The 23,001-nt window shown below is 34.8% G+C and overlaps 1 protein-coding gene across 1 annotated transcript; it reads right to left on the reverse strand.

Moving 5' to 3' along the window:
• Window positions 1-2,960: 2,960 nt before the first annotated feature.
• LOC131058537 (disease resistance protein RUN1) lies at window positions 2,961-18,770 on the reverse strand. Its single transcript, XM_057992291.2, has 2 exons — window positions 17,907-18,770; window positions 2,961-5,559 (listed from the first exon to the last, which is right to left on the reverse strand). The coding sequence occupies exons 1-2, from the start codon at window positions 18,491-18,493 to the stop codon at window positions 3,402-3,404; spliced, it is 2,745 nt and encodes a 914-aa protein (XP_057848274.2). The 5' UTR covers window positions 18,494-18,770; the 3' UTR covers window positions 2,961-3,401.
• Between the last annotated feature and the right edge of the window lie 4,231 nt (window positions 18,771-23,001).

Below are 23,001 nucleotides of genomic sequence, written 5' to 3' on the forward strand. Positions count from 1 at the left end.
CCCTCCCCCTCCCTTTCTCTTTCTCTCTCAAGTCTCTCCCTCTTTCCCTCTCACCCTCTATCTCTATATCTCTCTCTCCTCCTCTCTTAGGTGTCTCGCTCTCTTATTCTCTCCCATTCTCTCCCTCCCCCTCCCTTTCTCTTTTTCTCGGATATCTCTCTCTATTTCCCTCCCTCCCACTCACTTTCTCTTTCTCTTTAAAGTCTCTCTCTCTCTCTCTCTCTAGTGTATCTCTCTCACATTCTCTCCCTCTCTCCCTTTCTCTTTATCTCTCAAGTCTCTCTCTCTTTCCTTCTAACACTCTTTCTTTCTCTCTCAAGTATCTCTCCCTCTCACCCTCTCTTTCCCTCTCTCCTTCCCCCACCCTCTCTCTTCACTCTCCTTGTCTCCCTCCCGAGCTTAACCTAAGAGAGAGAGAGAGAGAGACCTAAGATTGTGAGATAGAGCCTGAGTAAGAGGGAGGAAGGGATGGAAAATGAGTAAGATACCAGAGAGAGAGCCCAAGTGAGAGAGAGGGAGGAGGGGAAGGGTTGAGAGAGAGGAAGGAAGGCAAGGATTGAGAGAGAGAGTTGAAGTGAGAGAGATGGAAGAAGGGAGAGAGAGAGAGAGAGAGAGAGAGGGGGGGGGGAGTAGGGTTGTCTCTCTCTCAAGTCTCTCCCTCTCTTTTTATCAACCCCTACCTTCTTGTAGCTCTCTCTCTCCCCCTCTCTCACTTAGGCTCTCTTCCTAAGATATCCCTCTCTTTCCATCACCCCTGTCTCTCCCTCAACCCATTCCTCTCTCTTCTCCCTCTCTCCCTCTCCCTCAACCTCTATCTTCCTCTCTCTCTCTTACTCGGGCTCTCTCTTCGGTCTCTCCCTCTCTTTTCATCAAATCCCCTTCCTTTCTCTCTCTTTCTCACCCTTTCTTAGGTCTCTCCCTCTCATTTCATCAACCCCTACCTCCCTCCCTCCATCTCTCTCACTTGGGCTCTTTCTTTGCCTCAACCCCTCTCTCTCTCTCTCTCCATCCCTTCCTCCTTCTCTCCCTTATATATCCATCTCTTTTGATCAACCCCTCCCTTCCTCCCTCCATCTCTCCCACTTAATCTCTCTCTCTCAGTTCTCTCTCTCTCCTTGGTATTTTCCTTTCTTTCCATCAACCACTCTCTTCCTCCCTCTCTCTCTCTCTCTCTCTCCCTAGTATTTGCCTTTCTTTCCGTCACACACACACACACACATACAGAGGTGGGTGTTAAGGGAGAGACTAGAGGGAGAGAAAACCAAAGTGTAAGAGAGGGAGGGAGGGAAAGAGAGGTAGACACCTAAGAGAGAGAAAGAGAGAGGTAAGGGTTGAGGGATAGAGAGAGAGGGGGAATGTAGGGAAAGAGGAGAGACCAAAGAGAGATAATACTTATACGAGCATGCTGATTACTGAAATTTGACTAAGTCTGGAATTTATATATGAATACTCTAAAAACTAGAATCTACATTATAGCTCCTAAAGATATGAAACCACCCTCAAACATCCTAACAATATATACATAAAATATAACTTAAAGTAAAATGTGACTTACAATTAAATGTTATATTTTATGTATATATTTGGAGAGAGGAAGTGAAAGAAAAGGAAAATTTGCAATTTCAAAATTCAAAATGCACTTCTCAAAATGCCAATGCATTTGACGCTCGCCTTATTTAGCGTGCACCCTTTTTGGCGCACGCCAAATGCATTAGGCGTGCCCAAACCTTAGGCTCGACACGCCAAGCCTATTTAGTGTGAGCCAAATAGGGCACACACCTTATTTGGCGTGCACAAAAGGGCTTGATGGGGGCCAAAAAAAAATTTGGCATCTTTTTGGTCCCACATCTTGGTGCACTTGCCTTATTCTAAATATGCAATGACACTAAGATTTAAAACAATCACTTCATCGAAAATAGATTATAAAAAATTAGAAAATTTGAGTTTAAAAAGATTTGAAATTATAAAAGAATATTAACAAAATTATTAAACAACATCAAAATAAAAATTACAATTTTTTTTTAAAACCCTTTCCTAATTTAAAATTTATATAATTTTTTTTATATTTATGATTAGATTCCTATTTTATATTCATTATCTAATTTTTCCAATCCAAAATAAAACTAGAAGAGCCCCTTCCCTAGAACCTTATGCTTAGATAATTATATTTCAATACTTTTACCTTTCAGTAGCGAACAATAAAAGAAAAAAGATCGAAAAGCAAGCAAATTGACTACTTGCCCTTGAGTTACATCCATGGATCAACTTGAGTGAGAACAGATTTGTTGAAGGGCATCTTTTCTCTTGGGTACCTATCTAAATGAGCATAATGTTTGAGAAATGCTCAATTATATGGACTGGACTCATTTTCATAATATCTAACATGAGTTGGATCCACATGATAAAATAGAGGAATGGTCAAGCCAAGAGATCTCAACATCGCTGCAACCTCTTTGAGACACCATGTGGTGTCTGCATAGTACTTAGAAAAATATAGGAATACATATGGCATTGCTCTCAATTGTTGCTTTCAAGTTTTAAAAAAATAAAGGAAATCAACAAGCAAACATATTCATTCATAACTAATTAATCTTTTAATATTAAGCGGATCACTCCTATTATAACAATAACTTAATGATAATGACATTTTAAACTATATATTATTTCAAACTTAACTTTTCAATTAATAAAATAAAAAAACTAAATATAATTATAAAAATTAGTAATTATAAACTTAATTTCAAAACAAATTTATCTTTAATATAAAATAAAAATTAATATATAAAATTAGAATTAAATAATATAATTTTATAGATCACAAATTTTAGCACAAATATTGAAAAGAAAATTTATACAACTTAACCAAACAATTCAATAAATTAAAAAATAATTCAATTTACAATCAAATTGAACTTCAAAATTAAACCATAAATAATTTTATTAAATCAATGTAACCAAGTGGAAACCCCTTTTGTGAAGTATGAAAGACAATTTTGCCATTTTCCCTTGAAAATTTTAAAAAGTATATATCTTGAGATGTAAAATGGCTAAAAAGAATACAATTTAATTTTTAGTGAATACAATATCATGGCACTGGCCTTTATTTAATATTATCTAAATCTATATTCTATCTTATAGTCATGATGGAAATATTACTTACCTATTCAACTGTAGATGGTTAAGAAGGAAATCAGGGAGGTTACTTAACTTTCACAAGCACTTATGTTGCCATATTCTATCTTATAGTCATGATGGAGATATTACTTACCTATTCAACTGTAGATGGTTAAGAAGGAAATCAGGGAGGTTACTTAACTTTCACAAGCACTTATGTTGCAGCTGTGACAGGTTGCCAATGAAATCAGAGAGGTTTACCTGTACACATTGAACGGCCAATGCAATCAGGGTGTACACAGAGTGTACACATTTCTAAAGTGCTGCAGTTGTGACAGGATGCCAAGGTTATTTAAATCATTACACTTTTTTATGTACAAGTGCTGCAGCTGTGACAGGTTGCCAATGGAATCAGGGAGGTTCTTTAAACCATAACACCATCGTATGTTCAAACCCTGCAGCTGTGACAGATTACCAATGGAATTGGGGAGGTTATTTAAACTTGTACACACTTCTATGTTCAAGTGTTGCAGCTGTGACAGGTTGCCAATAGAATCAGGGAGGTAATTTAAACCTTTACACCATCCCAAGTCCAAGTGCTGTAGCTGTGCCAGGTTGCCAATAGAATCAGGGAGGTTATTTAAACCTGTACACCATTCCAAATCCAAGTGCTGCAGCTGTGACAAGTTGCCAATGGAATCAGGAAGGTTATTTAAATCTGTACACACTTCTGTGTTCAAATGTTGCAGCTGTGACAGGTTACCAATGGAATCAGGGAGATTATTTAAAGCATAACAACATTGTATGTTCAAGCGTCGCAGCTGTGATAGGTTGCCAATAGAATCGGGGAGGTTCTTTAAACCTCCACACCATCTTATGTTCAAGTGTTGCAGCTGTGACATGTTCCCAATAGAATCAGGGAGGTTATTTAAACTATCACACCATGCTATATTCAAGTGTTGCAGCTGTGATAGATTGCCAATAGAATCAGGGAGGTTATTTAAACCACGACACCCTTCTATGTTCAAGTGTTGCAGCTGTATATAAGGAAGTGAAAATACAGAGGAGATGAGAAGGCTGTCAATGTGATCACAAGATTGTAATTGCATTATCTTCAGTTGCCAAATGTTATTGGAGGAGTGGCGTGGCTTCTTTATCGTTCTATTCATCTCAAAGTCACAATTCTCCGTCTCAAATTGACAATTTTCCAGGCTTAACCATAACAAACTTGGAGGAAGCATGGCTAGAGTGTCTTGTGTCATGCCTTCGATGGTCACATTCTGCAAATGAAGAAAGCGAAGACCAGGTGTGTACAACATTTCAAGCTTTTGTGAAATGCCTCCTTTGAGTTGAAGGCGAGAGAAATTGATATTTTTGGAAATTGCTTCCTTTAAACGGGTAGCCTCCCACAGTCGGGTAGATTCTTTTTCGGCAATACTTCGCCCCATATCTCGCAAATGATCATGCATATCAAATCTTCCTTTATCATCAATCTTTATCAAAGACTTCATTGAAAGATTAGATACAGCAGAGCCTACCATCTTGTACATGGATTTCCAGAAGATGGTGGGAAATGATTTCTCTTCTCCAATAAAGAAGCAAGCAATGTCCATGAATATTTCCTTTTCCTCATCATTAAGAGCACCATAACTGATATAAAGCCTTTCCCGAATTTTTGGGTAGCGCGTAGTGTTGCAAAGAGCTTCATCCCAGCATTCTGTGTCATTCTGTTTATCATAAAGGAAGGATCCAATCACCTCCAATGAAAGAGGATGCCCCTTACAAGCTTCCACTAATCTTTTGGAGATATCTTCATAGTTTGGACTTGGAGATGCTTTGAGAAAAGCATGCCAACTAAATAACTGGAGACTTTCATTCATCTCCAATCCACTCATCTCATGGATGCATTCAGATGAGACCCCAGCAACATTAAGGATGTGTTTGTCTCTCGTAGTAATAATAACTCTGCTGTGATGTGCCAGCCAGTCCCCAACCAATGCATCCAATTGTTTAACAGCATCCACATCATCCAAAATAAGCAGAACACGTTTACCTCCCAAGCGATCTCTGAATAAAGACATGCCCTGATCAACATTATACACTCTTCCATCATATTTAGTTAACTGTTCAAGAATTTGCTTCTGCAAAATCGTAAGGCCCGCGTCGTCTGCAGCAGTAGAGCGGACATTGGATACAAATGAAGCAGCCTCAAAATCAGTATAAACTTGATTGTAGACAGCCTTGGCAACTGTGGTCTTCCCAATACCACCAATACCCCATATTCCAACTTTAACAACCCCATCCATTGAATTCGGATTTAATTTCTGCATGAGAGCATATTTCACGCTGTCCAATCCCACCGGATGCTTGGCAACTTGTAATGGCACCCTGTCCAAGGTCTTAATTAGGTCATGCACCACCGTCTTCACTAACCGACCTTCAAAGCTGCAATGGCCACAAAAGTAAATACTTATTATCCTTGTTCTACTTATTTGTAGAGAATTGCAAGGGAACTAGTAAAACAGAAAAAAAATTCGTATAATATGGAGGATAAAATTGCGAAAATAGAACATATAAAAAGCATTATTATACTGTATGGCATCCCTGCACTCTTCCATTCTTTTCTTCCAGTTTTCACGAGAAAGGAAGCAGTGTGAGCAAAAAAAGAATGAAATGAAATTTATTGTGCGATGAGGCTTCTTTCTTTGGGGGAAAAAGTATTTTCTTCGTGGGAAAAGAGAGAATGGGAGTGAGAATTGGAGGGCAGATAACTGCATATGTTTTAGTGGCAATCGCTCTGGTAGACCTGTAATCAGAATTTAGAAGCAAAAATACGAGCAGCAAAGGAAGAAATGGCAGAGAAAGGGTGAGGGAGGGAAGAGAGGGGTACGAGGAGCAAATAGGAAGAAAAAGAAAATAGCAAACGTGAGAAAAACCCTTCATTCTCTTTCATTTACATCTGGCAAATAACTTAAGAGTTTCCAAGACTACCTATAAAGGAAGATCAGAGGTGTTTTGGTGTGGACGTGGGTGGAAAGGCATTGGGAGGCCAAGCATGAAGATTAAATACTACAGCAAAAAGCTACGCTCCCAAACTGAAGTTGCCAGGGTAACTGATTTATTTAGGAGTTGGTTTTATATTAATCTCTACTCATTTTAAATCATATCTGATTTTGCAAAGTGAAGACTTTGTTCTAATGCAACTGCTAAATACCAAAATGCATACATTGAATAACACACAGAGAAAACAGATAAAGTGCTTTATCTTCCTCTTCCTCTTTACTCCTGATGAACTTATTTGGAGGATATAGATACACGTAGTTAATTGATTATAATTTGTGTATACAAGTCATGATTGCTGGTAAAAGACAGAGCATCCTCTTGTTTCCTTGTAATCATGCAGCATATCAAGTCTCTCTTCTATATTCCTGAGTAGAAAAGTTGAAACATAGGCCAAGCCTACTATGAACAAGCTTCAGGAAATGTCGCGGTAGCAGTTCCTGCATCATAGATATCCTCCACATTGTTCCTATGGAAAATATCATAGCATATAATAGGTCTTCTATGTTAATAACAATTTGGGACTCCTATCTCCTATCTTTTCCAAAAGAGGAAGATTGCAGCAATAAATATGTTGATTATATAGCCTATTTTAGAATTGTGTCTTTTATCATGTACAAGTGGTAATATTGTTTTCAGCTAAACATATCATTCTTGTGATTGTTAAATGCTTGAGACAATGAATTAGTTTATTGGAATGGAAGTAAGCATGAGAGCAAATCAATGCTTATAAAAGAAGATATGGTCACAAGGTTTATCTTGTATAACCTTGATTTAGGATAAGTCTGAAGGAGTGATTATATCCATATGTATATTTGCCTGGACAATCATGTTGCCCCATTTAAGTTTTTCAAATTCTTTATAGCTCTTGTTAGCATCCATCCAATTTTCTATAGTTTTCAAATTCCTTATAGCTCTTGTTAGCATCCATCCAATTTTTAATAGTCTGCCTTATCCATTCAATTCTCTATTGTCTACCTTGATGAAAATTAATTGCTTATGTGATACGTTTCATGACTGCCCTGCACTAACAAAATCATCCTTGACCTCAACAACTGCCTTGGATCACCCTTGACAATGTTTCAATACACTTTCATCGTCTCTAAACTAATTTATAGCGTCTTTTTGTAATTCTTATAGGTCAAGATTGTGTAAAGGGATGAAAAAACTAAGTTAAAGAAGAGATTTCAAATAAGAATTTGTAGCAATACCATTTTCTATTGTTACTCTCATTTTGGGTTTAGACGAAACAACTGTAAAAGGCACCACTGCACAGGCACCACTGCCATGGCATGCATTGAACCATTAAGTTATTATGTGAAATAAAACAAATTAGAAAGCAAGATAATAGTTATAGATTATTACTACATAGGGATTAGTAACCATATTTGGTACCCCTATGTTTAATAATGAAAACATTAAATTTTGGTAGAGATATGTTCTAATTTGAATATATAAATTATTGGTGCAAGAAGAGTATACTTATTTGTTGTAGGGTAAGACATGTATTTATACTTTACAAGGTGGAAATGATGTAACTATTTTAGTAAGTATAATAGTCATGAGTAATCTTATGAAGCTAATGACCTCACAATAGATGTTTAATGTTTTTTATTATGGTAAAAATAAGTTTTGAAGGGACCTGAAACCCTTTACAACTGGTCAGAACCAAGATAAAGCATGAAAACCATTACAAAAAAAAAAAAATGCTGCCAAAGGAGATAAACAGAGAAGAAGGCAGCCCAACGGCAACAAAAAACTTGCAAAAAACCAGACAGGGGCCGAAGAAGATTAAGCCAAAGTCTTTAAAGTCTCAGCGACCTCTGCCTCCAGCTGATTCATATTCTGAGCAAATTTCTTGAAATCCTGGATTTCCTGCAGGGGTCTTTCCGCCTTCCTCTTCAGATTAGCCCAAGTTCTCTTGCTAGAACCCAATGACTCTTCATTGTCTTTTTCCTTCTCCAGATCCAGCTCCACCACCAATCTGCCTTGGTAACCTTTTTCCATATTCAAAACCATGGTGTTCATGCTCTCGCTTGTGGTTTTGATAACACAATGACTATGAGACATGATTGAATGGAGAGAATCTTTTATGCTTTTTATTTTCTTCTCAAAGGCTGCAATCTTATTCTCATAGTCTTTTTTCAAAGTATCTAGAGCTTCAATAATTTTGGTGAGGCACTCAATCACTGAAATTTTTTCTTCCCCAGTCCAGAGATCATTGCCTTTAGTGCCCTATCTGCCATGAGAGCCCTCATGTCGGTATCCAACATTTTCACTTTGCTGCTAATAGCCCTCTATTTTATGTTGAGGTTCTTTATCTCATGAAATGCCCACTTCATGATGTGGACAGTGTCCACCGCCCCATTTCTTGCAATAGCTAAAATTTCATTGGGGTACTCCTCATCTAGGTTCAAAAGGGGAGAATCTAGGTTCAGGTGAAGGGGAAAATGAGGCCTATTATTCTTGTCTGTGGAAGGGTAAAAATTGAATGAATATAGGGGAGACTGGTAAATTTGGTTAGCATTATCCAGCGAAGGAGCCTCAGAGTCAAGAGCTTTCCCTTTTGACAGAGGGCGACCCTTAGACTTCTTTTTAACTTCTTTAGTTCCAGGGCTAGAAGGAAGGACAATCTTTGGGTCTTTAACCTTCCCCTTTCCAACAAGAGAGGGATTAACCGGTTTGGCTCTGGTTTTCTTTTTCTCTGGAGGGACAAAGCAATCATTCTCCATGTCCGTGTTCCAATCAACGTCATTGGAATTGTGGGTATCCGACTCCACATCCTCCGAGATGGAAATGAGGGGGGAGTTGGGCTTGGAAGATTTAGCTTTAAAATGCTCATGGGTTAAAACTAGTAAACCCTCATGAAGAATAGGATTAACTGTAGGATTATCTTTATGCTCATAAATACTAGCATTGAGGGAAGACAAGAGATAGAAGGGGAAGGAAACCCTCACCTAGTGTCTGAAAATATTTTGCAAGACAAAATGGTGCTCAAAAACCCTCGAGAATTGACCATCCATTGTGACATATTCCATAATCACCTTCAGCACCTCCCTTCATATCGGCTTGACAGTATCCGCGTCATAACAACTTTTATTTTTCTTTACCAGTAATTTCCTTTCTTTGTCTAATTTAGGGAATTTCTTCACCGCCGAATCAGAGTATTTTCTATCTTTGTAAAACTTGAGACCCTGGGTAGGGAGACTAGTGATTTCCGCAATTAAGTTCTCGTCCACCACCATAGTCCTCCCAAACAGGTTAATTTTACCATCATTCCATCCTCTGGCAAAGATTTTAGTTGCTTTTGGATCCCATCCGTGCAATTTATCAATGTAGGGTGTAAAATTCCCCTTCTCCAAAATTCTCCAAATGGTTTGGTTAGCCCTTAGCCCTTCACAATCCACAGGCTCAACTTGACGCCTTTCTCCACCCATCTGAACATAAGCAGAGTCCTCAAGAATAGAGTGGGGGAGCAGAGATAAAAACCAAACAAAGTCCCCAAGACTAGAGTGGTTTTGCAGAAAAAATAGGCAAGTTAAAATCCAAACAAGCTTACAAATGACCCAGAAAGTGTGCGAGCAATAATAAAACAAACGGCCTCTTCGCTCGCCACCACAGCCACCATGAATAGTAATAATGGCTCTACTCATTATGGAAATTAGCAACGAGATGGGATACCTCCACGTATTCCATGTGATCTATCGTATCTAAAAAGGACTTTGACATCATTCTCCAAGCCATTGGCGAAGAAGTCCACCACCATGTTGGATTCCCTATAAGCATGGGATATAAAACATTCCTCAAAAGAGATGATTATTTCTTTTGATAAATTAATCCAATTTTGAATGGTCCATGAGGCCTTACTGTTCCCCTCAAGACATTGGATGATATTATTTGAATCTCCTTCAATCCAAACTTTTTTGCCATTAATTTGATGAGCCAACAGTAAGGTCTGATAGGCCCCAATGGCTTCAGCAAGGTGGTTAGTTTGATTACCCAAGGGGAATGCGATGTTTAATGTTGGTGTCATTAAATCACTTTAATTATATTGGAGTAACTCCTAAATTGAATCTTAATTATACAAACTACACTTTGTATTGAGGTACTATCATGTTGAAGGTCTATAATCTAGTCATAAATATGCGTATAAATCCATCTATGGAAATTGAATCAAGTTGCTTGTGTATACACCTAAAAATGGTTTGAAGGTAATTAATTGAATAAGCCATTAGTTAATTAATCCTCCTTCCCAATTTAATTGAATTCATTAACAATTTGATTAAATTCTTCCACTTATCTACTTATTAATAAATCAAAGGATTTATTTAATAGGTTCATTTCAATAGTCCCCTTTGATTAATTAATTCAAATTAATTAATTCCTCCCCATCAAATTCATTTCTTCTAATCCCCTAATTAATTAAAACAAATCAGTTTATGAGTTGTTGAAAATTAATTAGCCTTTTCCTAATATTTGAATTTTTAAAATTCAAATTCCCCACATGCCTCCTAACTTCTAACCACCTAACCTAACCACTCCTAAACCTAACCCATTCCATCTAACCCTGGGTTTAATTAACCCCATCCTAGTTTGCACATCCTAACCTCCTATGGTGTGGATACTCTCCCCTTGAGACACATGACATTCTTGGGCCACATGTCTCCCCTCTTGGATGCTTGCCCTCTCATGAGCAAAACTCCTTGACACTTGTCACCATAGAGATGGCAAATGTCCCCTTTCATCCAACCTCTTCTCCAACCAACCTCCAATTTCACCCTTGATATCTTCAGATTCAATCTTGATCGTTGATTCCTGCCACCTCACCCCTGGCCTTGGAAATCCTATAAATATCCCCCTTGTTGGAGCACAAAATATCCCATCTCATTTGCATCTTAGGCATTGTTACTATAGGCATATTCATAGTAGCATTATCATTTGAGCATCGTTATTATAGGCAATTGCATCTTAGATCTAGCTTAATTTGCTTATTTTCTAGCTTAATCATCATCATTTCTAGCTTAAATGCATCATTATCATTTCAAATCCTCCATCTAGGTGTAGTCAAGTCACTGGAATTTGCCTATCCAGATCTGAGAGCAAATCCACACTCGCATCTATTAGGAGGCGATAGATCGCTTTGTCATGATTTCATATTTCTTTGTTTTAAATTTGCTAATCATGCTTGTAATGATCTATTGAGTGTTTTGTGTTGCAGCTGCAGGTATCACACTTCACAGGCATGACAACTTGCTACTTGAAGATTTTAAAGACACTCATCTCCTATGTAAGAAGGATATTTTGAAGTTTAGCATACGTTACCTATAATTGAGAATCAATAAAAGGAATCATATTGGGTAACCATGAAACTTGACTTTTATTTGATAAGATTGGATAAAAAGTGGATATTAATAAAGGTTGAGCTAAATATATACATATATATAACCCTTTATGTTATTAGCCTCAACATAGGATGACATAATAAATTATCACAGACATTGGCATTAATAAATGTAGCATTTTAACCCTTGTGGGAAACTCTAAGTAATTGTGTACTTCTACATCAGGTTATATGTGAAAAATAAGCTTTTCAAGTTGAGAAATTATTAGACATAATTATGTTGATCAAGCCCCTTTAACATCATTTTATCTTCCTTATCCAATGTAATAATAAGCCATGTTATATTATTCTAGGATGATAATTGAGTTCTTGGGTAAAGCCTTACATATGACTACAAGATATTTATTGATCCCTTGAGTATTTGAAACTCAATGTTGAACCCATTACACGAAATTCGAATGGAACAACTTTCCTATGGGTTTTGTGTGAACCAAGGTAATTTTGTATTGAGAAATTAGCCTAGTCCTTGAGTTGATATGACAAAACCTTGGTAACCTATGTGTAGGAGTTCTCTGAGAGACTTGGTAAGGAGAAATATGTGTGACTTTGACTCATTTGGAAGCGGGAACATAGGTGGTCCTTGGGTGAAGGATGCCCTTGTGATCTCAAGTCTATAGGGGGAGGGCCTAGGGGTGACAACTCCTAAAGTTTTGGGGATTGTTACTAACTGGTTTGACCTTCTCCCTTCACTAGGCTTCAAATGAGGCCAAAGTGGGAATTAGATGGTTATGAAAGGGGAAATGAAAACCTAATAATTCGTATTTAATATATTTTTTGTTTTGAATAGAAAGTTGAATGAAGTGATGGGGTCAACTACCTTATGGTTATTTGTTTATCTATTGAGTAGAGGTCACCTTATGTTGGATCCAAGTGTTCTTAATTAGGCACTTGTGAAATGTAATCCTAGACGTAATAGACTTTGTGTATATACTCCTAGACCTGACAATTATGATCTACTTGTTCTAAATTAGGAACCTCTCTTCAAGTTTTAGTGCTAAGCATACAAGCGCTGACTTTAATGGCAACAGATGGAGTTAGGACCCTACAAGGGCATAGGTAGAGGTTTGTATTCCTCTAACTTGTAGACTAGTCCTATCTATCCAAGGTGATCACCAAAGGATAAATCCTATGACCCACTTAAGATAAGCTTATTTGCTCGAGACTAACAGTATTCAAGGAGTGTACTATGTCGGTAGATTGACAATCATATCACCTAGTTGTGGTTAGATGCCGCTAGTTGTATGCAGACAAGGGATACTTTGCATTGATCTAGGGTATTGGAAGGATTATGCCAAGAGCATGTAGACTCGAGGGCTAGTTGCATGTTGGTGATGGATGCCCTATTTCTTAGCCCTCTAATGGGTTGTAGGGAAGAGAAATTCTAATGAAAAATAGGTAGGTGATAACTAGATCAACCTTATAGTATAGTTTTGGGCATATCTTGATGTGGAATTGGTATAATTGACCTTGTTAGGATGAGGATGAACATTCGATGTTGTATGGGATACAATGAATCTTGTTACCACTTGCTCATTGGTGCAAAAGGCAAGGGAAAGGAATGTGACCCATGGTGTAGAGCGCAACGCATTGACATACCTTTTATCTAGGATGCACTAAGGGCAAGTGATTGCTAGCCATTGTGGACGTGTCAATCTCTCACTGCACGCATGACTGATGTACATTGGAGCTAGTCACTATGTATAAGTGACATATGCTAGAACTAGTCACTATTTACATGTGATATGTATGAGCTAGTCACTATGTGTTTATGAGATGTGTGCTTGAGTCACTCTCTATGGAATTGGAAATTATGGAAGAATATATAACCCCTATGTAATTGTGTATGCTTGTACACTACTTGATTATCAATGATTATGTTCTATTGAAATGGACTAAGCTAATTGATTGCATGTAATTAACAAACAAGGTTTAAGAGAGATCAAAGATCCCATATAAGAGGAGAGAATGATCCCAATAATCTTCAAGGGCAAATTACAAAACCTCTAGCTTCCCTCAAAGGAATACGTAGGCTGGGTCATCAAGAATGAACCCTCAATGCATAGGTCTAGGTCTAACAGGAATTTCGATCTCAATAGCTTACCACCTTTGAGTACAAGCATAAGTGGTGGTTGAGTTGTCACCACTATGGTGATTTAAGAAATTATGAAGTTGACCCTTTTAAGATAGAACAAGAAGCTTGATTGATTAAGTTGGTACTTGTTTAAAAATAAAATAGCAACTATGGGTAGTTGTTATACAAATATATATTAGTAAAATAAAGAGTTAATAATTTAATAGTAGACTAGTTAAAAATAGTACTTAAAAGATTATTGATTTATTAATTTAAAATAAAATTTGAGAACACAAATAATTATTTTAAAATTTATTATGTAAAAATACAATTTATATTTTACAGCTAAATAATAAAAAATAATTATTCGAATATGTTTGTGAGTTTGCTTTTGTTATTTTTTCTTTTTCTTTTTCAATGATTAATTTTTTGAGTGGTCATTAAAAGAATTGATTAAAAAAAGAAAGAAAAAAAAAATTAAGAGTAAGTTATGATTCTTAATGTGTTAATTTTTAAATTTTTAAATTAAATAATAATATTTGAAACATTGTTAAATTAAGGGTGGAGATGAGTTATGGATGTTCTTTAATTGTTATTATTTAGCAAACAAATAATTAATAAAAAAATATAAGAAGAAATGAAAATAAAATTTTAAAATTAGATTATGATTTTTTTTTAAAAGTTAGCTAAAATTTTATCAATAGAAATTGTTAAAAATAAGTAAAAATCAAACAAATTATTTTGTAGTAATTTTAGAAAAAAAAAATCAAAGAAAGAAATTTTATAAAGATGATTTAAAAAATTACATACAAATAATAAGAGTAGAAAATTTACCGAGCAAAAAAATTAAGAGTAGAAAATTTTAAACAAGAGAAATATCGTGTTAGACTTTTTTTAATGAGTTGTCAATTTAATTTGTATTTAGAATGAACATATGATTTATGAAATGAAAATACCAATAAATATATAATATGAAATGAAAATACCAATAAATATATAATTATACATTATGTAAGATTAAATATTAATTAATTTAAATTTATTTGTTGATTTATGGGCTTCCCTATAACTATATTTGTATACACATACTAGTTCATTTCCACTTTGCCTTTTGTTTATTCCTTATTTGCAATGTCTTCACATTTTCTACATTTATTTCTTGTACTTGGGGCATATTCTTTCTTATATAGATGTTTTCTCTTATGGTTGTTTACTTATCCCTTATAAATTGTTGTGCCCTTGCAAGAACAAAAGTAGATGTAATCAAATGGGATTAAAGGAGCTACAGTTGTGAATAAATCTAGTAGCTAAGGCATGTGCATGTACAATATAACTGAGGATCCCTATATATATATTAGCATTGTGAAAAACTTGTTCAAATCAAAGCTTACTTCCATCTTTTCATTGATTCTTATTTGTACATGTAATTTCTTTAACATCTAATTAGGAGAAATATTGTCAACGGGATTTAAGCACACCAACTTAGATTTTCTCATCTTATTGATATTGTATATGTTGAATGTAGCTTATATTTAGTGAAACTTCCACAATTTTAATCTATTGTTCTAACCCTTGCTATGACAAGACTAGTTAAGAAACAAGATTGGTTGTAAGGATAGTTAGGCCAAACATAGAAAGTGGATGAGATGTTTCAAAAATCTTCAACCTTATGTTTTTATGTTACAACATGAGTGATTTTTTTAATGAAAGTTGATTGATGATAACTTATTTTATTATTATCATTCTAAAAAATCTATAGAAAATAGAATATAAAAAAAATTGAAAATATTCAAATACATCATCAAAATAAAAAGAATCCCCTTCAAACCCTTTCCCAATTTAAAATGTATATATTATATACTAAACATTTATATTATTAGATTCTTGTTTTATATTCATTACTTTTCTCAATCCAAAACAAAATCAGAAGAGCCCCTTCCCTAAAACCTTATGCTAATATAATTATATTTTAATACTTTTTGCTTGCATTAGTAATAAAATAATATAAAAAAAAATTAGATTTACCAACACAAATCCAAACTTAATCCCACACATCATTTTTTAAAAAAAATAGCCTTGAAATAGGCAATGTAACTCAATATGTCTTTACATGCCTATATCTCATTCTCCAAACTTGCTAATTACCTTAAAAACAACTCACCAAACCCATGACCTCTCGAATCTTTCAGCCCTTCCTCACATCTATGTTACCCAAATCAAATCTATTTCAATTGTTCTCAATTTAATTTTTTTAAATTGCACTTTGTTGAAATTACAAGCACAAAAGTAGATGTACTCAAATGAGATTAAAAGGATTAAAACTATGAGTAGATCTAGTATTAAAGGTAGAAGCATGTGTAATATAATTGAGGACCTCTTTTTAATCTATTTTTTCAAGATGATAAAAAAGATGTATATGTAAATATTTTTATGTTAAATTCAATTTTTAGAAAATTTTTATAAAGTAAAACTTGTTTCCAGCTTTTTATTGATTCTTCTTTTTTTTTTTGTAAATGACATTAATTTAACATCTAAATTTGATAAACATTATCAAAAAATCTAGACACATCAAATTAAATTTTTCCATCTTATTGAAATTGTATATGTTGAATGTAATTCATGCCTAGTGAAACTTCCACAATTTTAGTATATTGTCCTAATACTTGTTATGATAAGACTAGTTAAAAAACAAACTTGATGACATCAAAATAAAGATAAAATAAAGATAAAATAAAGATAAAATAAAAATATAAATAAATAAATAAACTAAAACTAAAACCTTTCAAACCCTTTCCAAATTTAAAATCTATATATTTCATAGCCTCCCTATAATGATACTCTTTTTTCATATTCATATATGTATTCTTCAGCTTTGTGGCAAGTTGTTTGGCAATTTATAAGAGTGAGATCGTATGGTTTCTTGTGTAATTAATTTCTTATATGGTCAGAAGTGGGTCACCTTATGATTGGCTGACAGTTTTGGTATTTATTGGACTTCTTGATTGGCATTGTCTTGTCCCATGAAGCTACATGATGGGTTTATGGGATTATCATCACGGTAGGTGGATACCTTGGTTTCCATTGGATATTTTGGAGACTATTTTGGTATTGGATCTTCCATGCTAATCATTAGTTTTCTGGCTGGATTTTGTTAAATTACATTGATTCTGATTCTTTGCTTTTTTGGTAATCATTTCTCTTTGCAGTTGGATGTGGGTAACTTTGCCATGAGGTTTCGTTTCACATTAAGTGGAACTAGTCCTTCTGTTGAATCATTTCGCTTTGTTGGTGTTATGCTCTTTAGGAAGTTGCTTTAATGATTGGGTCTGTTGTAAGATATGAGGAAATTTCATCTTTTGGTATGAGATTTCTTGCTCGGCATTTTCTCTTATGATGATATGATAATCATGCAGTGGTTATCCTTTTCTTTGTTATATTCCAGATGGTGTGCAGGTATGGCATTCATTTTTTTTTTTTGTTTCTAATACATAATGCTCTGCATTATTTGGAGAGCTCTTGGCAAATTTGGTAGTTGGTGGCTTTTTTTGAGGAACTGGAAAGTGCAGTTAATATGGTGGTGCAGATGGCTCCTTATCCCGTTGTTGTTATTATGGCATTTGTTATGGACTATTCTGTGGATTGGCCTCATCCTGATTCCTGAGGGTTTTCTTCATCCTTCTCTACTTCTTATATGGATGGGCATATGTTTTCTAACCATTTTTATGCTGACAGGAGTACTTTTACTTGGTTCCCTTCTGGCTTTGTGTTTTGTTCTCTGCAAGGCCTTCGATTCATGTGGTGCATAGACAGATTGGTTTTTTGGGGTGATGGCACTGATTTTATTTAAGACATGGTGGCTTCATTTTGGGATGTTATCTTCTTCACTGGTTCCTACATGCTTCTCTTCCTTTATATCTAATGTGATTAGTGATGTAATCTGAGGTTTTATTTGGGTTGCCTATGAGCTATTGTAATGGGTAGATAGGCTTTTGTTCTCTTGAACAATACTGAAGGGTTTTCTTACTGGTTCTTTCCCTTCAGTGCTCATTGAACCAGACACCATGTAAAAAACATAAAGATTTAATATAATTTCAGTGGTTCATCCACTTTTATTAAAAAAACAAAACAAAAAAAAAACCAAAAGCTGAAGCCTCTTCCCTAGAACCCTATGCTTAGATGACTATATTTCAATACTTAATACCCTGCAGTAGTAAAAGAAAAAGATTGAAAAGAGAGCAGAGAATGAGATTGATTACTTACCCTTGAGTTATATCCATGGACCAGCCTGAGCGAGAACATATCTGTTGAAGAGCATCCTTCCACTCATCAATCTCTTCTTTTTGGTATCGAACTGAATGATCGCAGAAGTTTAAACATGGGCAGATCTGTACAAGGGCATGCTTCCACCACTTAACCTCTCCTCTTGTGAATTTATCTGAATGGGCATAATGTCTGAGAAATGCTTGCTTATAGGGACTCGACTCATTTTCAGGATATCTAACATGAGTTGGATCCACGTGATAAAACAGAGGAATGATCAAGCCAGGGGTTTTCAACATTGCAGCAGCCTCCCTGAGACACCATGTGGAATCTGCATAGCCTACAGAAAATATAGGAATGCGTATGGCACTGCTCTCAATTGCTGCTTCCAAGCTCAACCCAATCATTTCCCCCTTTTCCAATTTATCACTGTCTAAGAAGACATTGAGACCTGCTGTGGAGAGAGCTTGGTAGAGATGATCCACCAGAGTCTTTCTCACATCTGGTCCCCTGAAACTCAGAAACACGTGATATCTCTTACTGCTTTGGAAGGGAAGCTTAGTTGAGGGAGGATTGTATGGTTCCATTTTAGGGCTGGATCTGAACAGGGAGACTAACTAACAATAAAAATACAGAGAGTATTTTACCCAAAACTGGAGATATTGAACTGAATCATAGAAACGCTTTAAATCCGTTCCAACTGGGTTGTGCCTATCCTTTTGTAGATTGCATAAGACAGCCGTGCCCTATCCTTTTGAAGATTGCAGAAGACAGCCAAGAGTGGCAGGTCCAACTTTTCGGAAAGTAAGTCACCTGCTCTTGCTAGTGTCCAAGCCATCGTGAGGGAAAATTTCTATCAATCGTTACAAATGACAAGAGATAATTAGAACAAGTTGTAGGTCATTTTTGTCTAGACTGACTACAATTTTAATGTTGAAACTTCAATCTCGAATAAATTAGTATATTAGGTGGTCAACTCTCATTTTTTAAGATGATAATAATAAATTTGTCAAGCACATCATTCACGAGTTGATTTGCAAATCACGAGTTTGAATTTAATACAATACATTATTCAAACACATGACAATACTTAGACTAGACTAGCTACTATTTAATCTACTCATTTTTATTTAATTATAATTTTGAAATTTGTATATCCATGTCATTTGTATCTCATGTTCATTTTGAGGTGAATACTTTCATTAAATAAGCACATTATAAATAGTGTAATTTTGTGTAAAATTGGGTCTCTTGCATAACGGTAACCCACTTACTCATTTAGATGGGTTCTTATGTATGTATTACTCATTCTCATTCATATGTTCACAAACCCTTATATATTCAACATATCGATTTGTTTCTCTCACCTATTATTGCACCCATATCTATGCATAAGTTATTCACTATTAAGATTTAGCCCCATCTTCTATCCCAAGAATAATTCACATGTTATTAGGACATCATCATGGTCATAAGCTCATCTTCTTTAATTTAAAATTCTGAAATTCAAATTCAAATTTGACTAACTACATACATAGTTGGATTGCTTGAGTTGTAGTTTCAGTTGTACAATAAGCTATCAAAGTTATTTGTCAATATCACCAATCATTTTAGGTATTCAAATATATTAAGGTGGAATTGGCTTATATAATGGCATCTACCTTCTATCATTATTTGATTATCAAGATACGTGCAATTAATCTAATCTATTGATCTAGGTTAGTTTATATTAAAGTAGGCATGCATTTATTAGGTTAACCTACTTTAAGCTTAAGGAATGATCGATCTACCTTATATTTGGTGAACCTATGATCATTTATAAATCCTCTTTAGTTTTATATAATAATAATCAAAGAATCTCTTTTAAACCTAATTTATTATCTCTTAATGTTATTGAGTAGTTTTTAGCTTATGGTTTAAAGGTTATTTTGACATATCAAACTCACCTTGTCATACATGGTCCAATAATATTTTTGTTTAAAATATTATTGAAGGATATATTTCAATTATGGATGGCTATCAACATGTCTAATACACATTGAAATATGATAACTTTAACACTTGAACATATCTAAGATAGGAATAACTTAATGCATTGACTAGAACCCATCGATCATTTAAGGCAACACCTTCCTAAAAGCTATCATATATTTACATTGAAAATAATCTTCATAACACAAGTTGAAAGGCCAAGGAAAGTATGAATATTTTCTCAATCTATATTTCCATCATAAATTTCAATTGTTTAACTCGTCCCTTGTCAATGTGAGGTCTTAAGTGTTTCCATGGTGCATATTAATTAACTAGCAGTCACAATCAATGTGTAATGGGCATGTTAATATTTTATAATGACAACAACTCTTGTCAATAAAACATTACAAGAAATGAAAGCATATTTTTTTGTCATTTCATGTAGTGTATATTAAAAGGGGCCAATGTATACTATTGATCAAGAATTGTCTAATGATTTGAGGTGATATTGTGTGTGCATGATCACCCTCCTTCCTCTTGAGGGAGACATGAATAAACTTGCATGTGTGAACATATGTATCATAGTTGAATCTTTGTGAGATAAATAGATCCACTTTAATTAGAACACCTATAAGATTGTAGTGAATGTGAGAGAATAACAAGATATGTCTCGAATATCAATTGATGCTTAAACCTAATGCCAATTTAAATGAGTTGATGGAAATTTCCATGAGAAACCAAAATGATCAATATAACATATAAGACTCCATATAGGGCTAATACTTCACATAATTTGACATTCTTTTTCAATTATATACATGTTGAAGATATATATTAAATTTACGAATAGTGAAATAAATGAATGTTTACTCTTGGAAGGATTATTTTTAATTTTTTTTCCTCTTCATCTAATGGGCCCTTGAGAGCTCTACTCCTTATACACATTATGTAATCACCATGGGATATTTTAGCAATAATTCTTTTCTTTCACTACAAGATGACCAAACATATTTAAGTTGTTTTTTCTTTATCCAAAAAAATGAAAAGTATTTGGAAGATGTGGTACAAATATAGGGAATAATACATTTTAATTAACCTCGTCAATAAAAATTTAATTGATCAATTGAGTTTCATTGCCTCTCCCCTACACAACCAATCTCCTTGGTCACTCAATCATCCTCATTCATATTTGGGTTGGTTGTCCCCTATCAAAGATATTCCATTATGTGTTAGTCATCTTATGGGAGATCAAATTAGGGAAGATAAAATGAGGTGAAATCCTCTTTAAATATCAATAAAGAAAAAGCGCATTGCATGTTGCTCTTATGTATTAGTTAGCTAGGCTAAGGGTTAAATTTTATTGGATATGTTTTGCTTGGTATTTATCAAAGGGTTTCTATGAAATCAACAATTGGCCCTTCCTTCTTCGGAGGTGGATAAGGATGGTGTTGGAGATAACTTCTTTCCTATAGAGGTGGAATTGTGTCCTGCTATGGAGTTTGGGTGGTGTTGGCGGGTGGCTGGTGATGTCCATCTTCTGGACTGCTTGGGTTGTAGAGGTGATCTTTCTCCTAGCTCTTCGGGTTATGGGAGCTTGTCAAACCCCATTTTTGAGAACCTCAATTTTTTGATTGTCGGGTATGTGTTATGTTTTGTTCTTCCTCCTCTGATTCCTATTGAGGTGGTGATTGTGGAGAGCTTTCAGTTACCAGCCATATTCTTGTTCCTCCTGGTTGAGGGAGCTAGTAAAAACCCTCCTCTGTTTGTTATTTTTGCTAACCAGGTGTTAGCTACCAGTTTTAAAGGGCACACATTGGTTTCTTATGGTACTTGTTTTTGGTTAAGGGGTGCTGAGCTTGGGAGCCTATTTTCAGGTTGTGGGATCCTAGTTAAAGGTTGTGGGTGCCAGTCAAAACCCTCAGAGTCTTGTTGTGGACCAGCCTGATTTGAAATGTTCTTTGTTGTCCTGTGGTTTGCGTTTCACTGGTGGTTGGCTTTATGGATTCATTGTATATCTTTTGATCAGTTATTTCTTGTTGGGATTTGGATGTTGGTTCATCCAAGGGGTTTCGGGTCCCCTTTAAACCTATTGTGCGGGGTTTCAGGTCCCCTCAAAACCTGCTTTTCCCTTAATAAAAAACAATTGACACCTACAATAAAGGGAATGATAAATGTCTTCCAACTATGATTGTTGTCAAAGTCACAATATCAAATCATGTCAAGTTCATTGAATTCGATTGAGACACTCAATTAGAGATGAGATGAGTTACCATTTTTTTTCTCATATATATTCAATCCATCTAGTTGATCAAGGACAAATTTGTTCTATCAATATAAGTGATATGGATAATACTTTATGATTTTACTAATATTCATGACGCAACACATTTATAAATATTGATACATCTAAAAGCTAGTGGTATTAGTACTAAATAAGGAAAAAGAGAAAAAAAAATGGTGTAATGTAACATTTTATTTTAACATAATATTGTTGCTTCATTCTAAGTAAGATGAGTCATATAATGTACAAGTCTATATAGTAAGGTATTTTTAGGCATCCTCCATATAAATATAATCAAGTTGCATTTCAAACAAATTTCATAAATATGTGAGAACTCTAATTGGATATCATTGGACATTATGTGTGCCCCCTTGGTATGAATTGCATATAAATTGGTGTCTTCAAATAACTTCATGAGACAGGCATCTACAACTTCTTAGAGTGTGAAGACAACATGGATGTAGAAATATAAGATTGTCTTTAAGAAAAAATAGTGAAAAGGGTTTAACCATGATAACACACGAGTTTGAAAAAAAAAGTGTCAACCTCTAAGAAATCCCCAATAGAATAGAATTGGATGAAGTTGGTAACAAAAGGAGTTAGCATGTATATTCAAACCACATAAACATGCTTTATAAAGTGTATATTAAAATATTATATTTAAGATTATCTTCTACTACCTACTTTTTCAAAATTAGAAAAAGAATTTTAATATGTGTAAATTAATATCAATCCTAGTTGCATTATTTACTTTGTACAATTTTCTTTTCTTTTCGATAAGACATTACAGATATTGTCAATATGCTTTTATTTTTAAATTAAAAAAAATTATTTGTCATTTAG

This window comes from Cryptomeria japonica, chromosome 8 (assembly GCF_030272615.1).
Source record: "Cryptomeria japonica chromosome 8, Sugi_1.0, whole genome shotgun sequence".
NCBI lineage: Eukaryota > Viridiplantae > Streptophyta > Pinopsida > Cupressales > Cupressaceae > Cryptomeria > Cryptomeria japonica.

Coding starts and splice junctions, on each gene's coding strand:
- LOC131058537 (XM_057992291.2), bottom strand. CDS start 18,493: ATGGAACCATACAATCCTCCCTCAACTAAGCTTCCCTTCCAAAGCAGT. Junction 5,560..17,906: donor TCCATGGATATAACTCAAGG/GTAAGTAATCAA, acceptor TGGCCATTGCAG/CTTTGAAGGTCGGTTAGTGA.